Below are 7,242 nucleotides of genomic sequence, written 5' to 3' on the forward strand. Positions count from 1 at the left end.
CCCCAAAAACACACACACACACACACACACACCACATTTAAAATTCAGGTTTGCCTGACTCCTCAACTATATGAAGTACCTGGACCAAGTGGCTCAGGGCACTGAGCTCAGTGAAACTCTGCAGAGTTGGGCACCGGATAATTGAATCACAGGTGGGTGTGAGGCTAAGTCTGCTTCAGGGAGGGACCTTGGAAGCTCTGAACAGTCTGGGTCTATTAACCCAATTTTCTGATCAGACAAGGCAATTTCAGTGACACTAAGGCCAACATTTTTTAAAGGTAACTTACAAGCAAATTATAAAGTATTATAATACTGAATTTTTTTTAGATGATATTGACATTTGCCAATCTTAGAATTACATATATTTTAACAGATTTGAGATTTTTTAGATTTAATAGTAAATTTTACTATTTACATAGCATAAATTTCAGCTTTTATAACCACTCTGTTCATTAGAACCTATGTTGAGTAAAAACAGCATAATTTATTATGTTTAGTTTTTAGAGATGTCAAAATTTCATCAGTGCAATATTTTAAGATCTTAGCATTATCAATTGCCATTAAATAAGATTTCTGAAGGACAAGTATTGCACTCATTGTATTCCTGCATTTCTGGTGGCATGATTTCTGCATACCTGGTATTATAATGTTGGGTCACAAAATCAGATGTCATGAATCAATAACTTTTTCATTTTTATGGTCACTTTGCCACTATCCAAATAATTTACGTGGTTTAGTCTTATTTGTGCATCCTTAATGAGACATTCTTTTATTCTACTTAAACATAAACTTGACATAGTTTATCTATTTAATGTTCTTCGTAAAATAGAAAAATTATAAAGCAGAAAGTTTAGAGAAGAGTTGGACATGACTGAAGCGACTGAGCAGCAACAGCAGCAGCAGTCTTTGTATGAGTCTACAAAGTAGTGTAGACTTTCATCTTGAAAAACCAATTGGATAAAAACAGCAAAGAAAAAAATTAGAAGAAAAAATTGAGGGGAATTTGCCCTATGAGATGTTAAAATGTACACTAAAGCTACTATAATCCAAGCATTGTAGAAGAGATGTTAGAATTAGCATACATATCAAAGAAACATGTGTCTAAAGTTATAAATTGATATTGAATAGAATAAGCTCAATTTTGGGGGGGGGGACAGTGGTTAAATTATGTATTAAAAACAACAAAGGTAAAGATTCTCACACTGAAAGAATTCTATCTAGGGGACTCCCCTGGTGATCCAGCAATTAAGACTCTCAGCTTCCACTTCAGGGGCTGTAGGTTCAGTCACTGGTTGAGGAACTAAGATCCCACATGCCACGTAGCATGGCCAAAAAAACACCAAAAGTTAAAAAAATTCTATCTAAATTAAGAACCAACTGTAAAAAATAACATAAGAACAAATGAAATATAAATATTTGTAATACTACTAGTGACACCCTTACACACTGCTGAGAGTAGTTTAAACTGAATCAACTTTTTAGAAAACAATTTAACTGTTTATATCAGAAGCCTTAAAAATGTCACAACCCTTTGACCCAATTTCACTTCTGGGACTCTAGCCTAATGAACTCATCAGAGATGGCACAAAGATGACAGGATGTTCAGCACAGGGCAAGTGTGAAAAAACAATAGAATGGTTAAATAAATCATGCTAAGGAACATATTCAATTTTTCGAAGAATATTTGTGATATGAGATGTTCAAAATACTGAATGATAAAAAAGCAGGTTTATAATCTGAACTTTTGAAAAAGAAATAAACATAGGTATAATCAAATGTTTTCTTAAAATATTGAAAGGAAATACAACATTTTATATTGATTATCTCTGAGGGGTATATTTAGGAAATTTGTTTTTGTGTGTTTTATATGTTGTTCAAGCTTTCTCTAATAAGCATATTATAATCCTAAAAGACATCAGTATATAGTATTATAAAATAAAAGATTAAGCTTCAGATTGCCAATCAACGGAATATGGAAAGAGCTAAAAAGAGTAACAATAGGATAGGGAAGAGAAATAAACATCACAGCTTCCTCCTTCAGTGAAGAGAACCTAGGAACTGAGCAAAGTAGATGTGCAGAGGTAATCTGTATAAGCAATAAGACTTTAGCCTGCCTTCTGGTCCTCAAATGGTAGCATGTAATTCTCGAAATCCTTTTATTCCAAAAGAGGAAGCACTTACCAGTCTGCTTAGGCAGTCTTAGATTCTGACTTTACAGTTTGAGAATCCAGACTGTCTGCAACTCAGTATGTTTATACCAAACTGAAATTAATGTACCCGCTAAAAGGATCATTTGTTGTCATTCAAGACATCATTCAAGTCTCCTTCCATTTTCTCAAGGGTGGTACCTGGCTTGAACAAGGCCCACGTGTGGTCCTTCGGTTCCAATTCCCAACATTAGAGCCACTTTCCCAACAAAATTCTTCTGTAGATTAAATCGGCGTTGCCCAATATTAAAACTTCCATCGATCAGAAATGCAATGTCTGCTTTACAGTCTGTGAACACCAAAACAAATCTTTCCATTAGCAGTTTCAAGAAGAAGAAAAGAGAGAGAAAAAATGTTATATTCCCAAGTGGATATCCAGATTCTTACCCTTATTGCCAGTTTTCTTCTCTGGTGTTTTCTTTAGTCGTTTGCCTAAAACAAAAGAAGTACTTGGCATTATCAACAGGAAGACAGTTCCACAGAAAGAAACCCACATGGAAAAAGCTCATGATAAGGAGTGGCATTCTTGAAAAAACTTTTTAAAAAAAATCAATTTCCTCATGATTTTCTGGAATAGGGAAGTAATGCCTCCAAAAAGAAGTCAGGACTGTAGGCCTACATATTTAATGTGCCCCCAATCCATGACTTTGATATCCCAAACCCACAACTGAGGCAGGATTGGAAACTCAGAGTTAGATTTTAATGTTCTTAGCTTCTTTGACTTTAAATTGCCAGTCTTTGAAAGGATGATCCCTGGCTATTTTTAAGATAGACATGCACTCATTTATTTTTTATATGACAAATGGAACGAGAAGTTCAAGATACTTAGACCAGTTTATCAAATCAGGGAGAAACACTAGGACTTTAAGAGAACATTTGGTACCAGAGTTTACCAAATAAACAAGGATAAGGAATTTGAAATTTAATACTGAAAGTTTCCCTACTCAATATACCAGTAAAGACACTTGCTTTGTGTTTATTTATTATCAGTATTTTAAAAAGAGGGAGAGCTTCTATCAATAACACTTATTTATAACTTCCCAATGCTGTGTCAGGCAACTAGGAGACAGGTTCTGTATTTCATACCTGTTGCTGGATGTGTTGTGGACACTGCTTGTCCTGTGGCTTCCTGGGTACCACTTTTGCCTTCTGTTAAAATAAAAAGAAGACTATGTTTTCCCTCTTCCTTCTTTACCATCAAAGAATAATGAATAATTTAGAGTTCTATGGGATGATAAATGTAATAGAGTGGTGGCAATTGCAGGAGTAGTTGCTGAATCTAGTTTCAAAGAACCAAAATGAATCTACTGTATCATATTTTTAAGAGGTATTCATAAAATGAATTCACACTCATTCTATTTTTAGGGTTATTTGTTAAATGTCAGGGCATCCTGACTGCAGGCAATTCAAGTTTCTATTGCCATCTTCTGGCAGCAAGATGATTTTTCCCTCTATTAGCCCAAGTTTGGTTTGAGTGTGTCCCTGACCCATCATATCCCCTGACCTTAACCTGCAGTTGACCTCTCCAGGCTTGATCACAAGTTTTTCCATCAGAGTCAAAGAGTTTGAGCTAAGAAAAGCAGAAAACGTTCTTGGGGTTTAGGGAGAAAATACTCATGCAAAAGTAAGAACAACTTAATTGTACCTACTTGTCACTGTGAAAGAAGCAGACCATCTGGAAAGCGTCTGAGACTGGATGCCATTGGCAACTACTGAGGAATAGTTTTCCCGACCTGGCAGGCTATAGATTCTCACGGGTCCCCCTGAGTGGCCAATTACCCCCCTGCAACACAAGAAGAGCAGCTGAGATTCTATCCACACTTTTGCAGGGGCACTGGACTGACTTTATACTGCTATGTTGCATCTACTGCTCTGACTAATCAAGAAAACAGTTCAGCAGAGAAGCCATCAACCTTTTCAAAAACTGTCAACCTTTTTAAAAACATGCAGAGGTACAAAATCTGCCCAAGAAAATGGTTTTCTGCTGTTAAACTTCTTTAGTGTTAGTAAGGACACACTTGCAGTATCCTGTTCCTACATATAGCTCAGAGGATCAGAGTTAAGAGTGTCAAATGATTTTCTTAGTTTTCCAAAATACTTACCTACCTGTCCTCGGACTTCATTGAAAAGAAGTGTCATCCTGGCCACTCTCTTGCAGGATAGCAGAGTGGTGATGAATATGGGCTCTGGAGGCAGACCTGGGCTTTCAGTCCCAGTTCTGGCACTTGCTAACAATGGTAACCAACCCTGGGCTAGATACTTGACAACTCTCTAAATCCAATTTCTTCATCTATAAAATGGGGTGAAATTGTACCTACCTTGTTCACTGTACCATTGTCTTGGAAGTTAAAATAATGACTGCTGTATAGTAAAAACTCAGTAATAGAGTACATGGTTAGGAATCTTTCCTGTGCTTAGCCGCTCAGTCGTGTCTGACTCTTTGTGACCCCATGAACTGTAGCCCACCAGGCTCCTCTGTCAATGGGATTCTCCAGGCAAGAATACTGGAGTGGGTTGCCATTTCCTCCTCCATGGGGATCTTCCCAACCCAAGGACTGAACCCAGATTTCCTGCATTGGAGGCAGATTCTTTACCATCTGAGCCACCAGGGAAGCCCTAGTGTTTTAGAATCACGGGAAGCAAGCTATCAAAAAATAATGCAATTTGCCTTTATTTAGAAAGCGTCCCTTATGTAGTTGGTGATTCAAGGAGATCCAGGAAAATCTTAAAAATGTATCCATCTTCTATGGCCAAGATTGGTACCAAAAGAAAGACTAGGTGGGAGGGGGTGTCCAGATGGCTAGTGAGGGAAAGGAAATAATCACACTTGTTCTCCTCTCCCTTTGGTGTATCCGGGCTTACCTGTGGACAGCGGCGCCACATATGCTTGACACAGACGCATACACTATGTGCCCAAACACGGAGAACTCCTCCAGAGGGCAGCCGCCTGGGCAGAGGACATCTGCTTTTTCTTTCCTGATGTCCAGGCCTCTGGTAGAGCATGTGATAGGGATGGGAACTGAAGAGAAAGGAGAGAATGTAATAACCATTCTTAGGACTTTTAGGTGAGTAGTGGTGGGGGAACTAGGATGTGAGATTAAAATTTTACTTTCCCAATTTCTACACTTTTTGTTAAGAATATTGACTTAGGTACAATTTCTACCATTCCAGATTTTAGCAAGCCAAAAATAAGTTTTCCAATTAATCTAGTCCTCAGTCACTATAAAGTCTAATGGGAGAATTTTCTCAGTTCTTATTAGTTTGGGAATATATGAGAACTAGAAAATACTGTTAGTCATTGGCCATTTATTAATTCATTCCAGAATCTCAACTCTGATTTTAATTGTGTACATAGTTGCCTGAGGTGAAGATATTAAATCTGGGTTTAACCTCTGAGGAATATTTTCATGACACACACAAATTGAAGTCATCCTTTACTTCGGAGGGCCATTTATGTCAGTTTTTGTCAAGTGCTGTGCATTAAAATATTTTAATTTAAGCAAATCAGTCAAAAGATGCTTCACTTTAAAGAATACCATTTAGCTCAACCATTCATTTTAGCTGAAATAAATAAAGCCATGAGGTTAATTTGCCCAAGGTCACACAGCTCAAGGAAAATTCTACCTCTCCTGCAGGGCAGGAAACAGAGAAGTTAGTCCCCTTCAGAACAGAGCATTTTTATCTGAATTGAACCAGCTTATTTCTGCTCCAGATCTGTGCAGGGAGAGATATCAGGCAGTGAATGCAGTTTTAGAAGGCACATACTGAGGGCTTCCCCAGCAGCTCAGCACAGAATCTGCCTGCGTTAATACTGAAGGCTTCCCTGGCTGCTCAGACAGTAAAGAATCTGCCTGCGCTAATACTGAGGTTTTACATGATCAACTTGATGAATAATAACAGTTACTACTACAAAAGATGTTAGAGACAAGCCCTTGGCTACATGTAACAAGATACCTTAATAAACATATTAATTCATCAATCTGCTGTGAATACTAAAGTGAATTATTAAATATTGTTATTAAATACTATTTTCCAAACACTGGAAATTGTGGTTATCCAAACCTTTTTGAAACAGATGTTAATAATTTTTAAAAAATGTGTTTTTTTTTCCCCCAAGATAGCATTACTATCTGGTCACACTGCCCAACTGAGTATCCTGTCTCTAACAAGGAGCCTCTTCTAAGAGCTCTCTGTGCCAAGCTGTACCCTGGACTGTATACATCCATGGAAGGGAAGGCAGGACTCCACGAAAAGTACAATGCTGACTATGAATGCTCTGAAACACTCTAGATTGCTGGGCCAGTTAAAATCCTTACCCAAACCAGCAGCCTCATACTACGTGCTTCATGCCTGTTACCAAACAGCCTCAATCCTACCTCCCAGTTTCGAACGCACCAGAGAGGCTCAGCCTTTAGCTGCCAGCTCTGACGCGTGCGTGTGTGTGTGTGTCAGTGTGTGTGTCAGTGTGTGTGTGTGTCAGGGGGCGCTGAATACAGTCCTCTGCAATACTTACCTTCATTTCTCCTTTCAAGGAAAATAAAGGATAGATTTTGAAAAGAGTCTGCTTTTTACATTTTATAAAATACACCGAACCACACACCCTTACTCAGACTACTAGATGGGGAACAAACTATTTTTAGATTCTGTCGAATGTGAAATGAGCCCATAGATGCTTTTATAGGGTCATTCCTAAAAACACAAAAAGAGGGTCACACGAGATGGGACAACGATGTAAGAATCTCTCTCTCTCTCTCTCTGTCTCCTCTGACAGTCTGAAGGCTTCTCCCTGATTCCAAACGCTGCGGAACACCCGGGACTAGTGTTTCCCTCGGTGGGGCTCAACGAACACCCCTAGCCTTGACAGTCTGCTCGGCTTGCTGGGGGGAGGGGAATGTGGGAGGTTTCCTTCTCCGCACCTTGGGAAGACTGTCCCGGTCGGACCCCAGGAGCTCCTTCGCAAGGGACAAACGGGGAAGCTGGAGTAGACAGGCTGTGGGTATGAATGGGGTGAGCCAGGCAGCAGTGCCAGCCCTCG

General features: G+C 38.9%; 1 protein-coding gene across 3 annotated transcripts in view; it reads right to left on the reverse strand.

The window, feature by feature from the left end:
- COCH (cochlin) overlaps nt 1-7,242 on the reverse strand; it is a 13,520-nt gene that overhangs the window by 5,419 nt on the left and 859 nt on the right. For all 3 annotated transcript variants that reach the window (XM_010847013.1, XM_010847014.1, XM_010847012.1), the window contains exons 4-8: nt 5,070-5,226; nt 3,857-3,990; nt 3,294-3,356; nt 2,595-2,639; nt 2,349-2,496 (exon numbers count right to left, since the gene is read on the reverse strand). In XM_010847013.1, the coding sequence (XP_010845315.1) occupies nt 2,349-2,496; nt 2,595-2,639; nt 3,294-3,356; nt 3,857-3,990; nt 5,070-5,226 (547 nt within the window). The remainder of the gene's footprint in view (nt 1-2,348; nt 2,497-2,594; nt 2,640-3,293; nt 3,357-3,856; nt 3,991-5,069; nt 5,227-7,242) is intronic.

Source organism: Bison bison, unplaced genomic scaffold (genome assembly GCF_000754665.1).
Source record: "Bison bison bison isolate TAMUID 2011002044 unplaced genomic scaffold, Bison_UMD1.0 scf7180017864242, whole genome shotgun sequence".
NCBI lineage: Eukaryota > Metazoa > Chordata > Mammalia > Artiodactyla > Bovidae > Bison > Bison bison.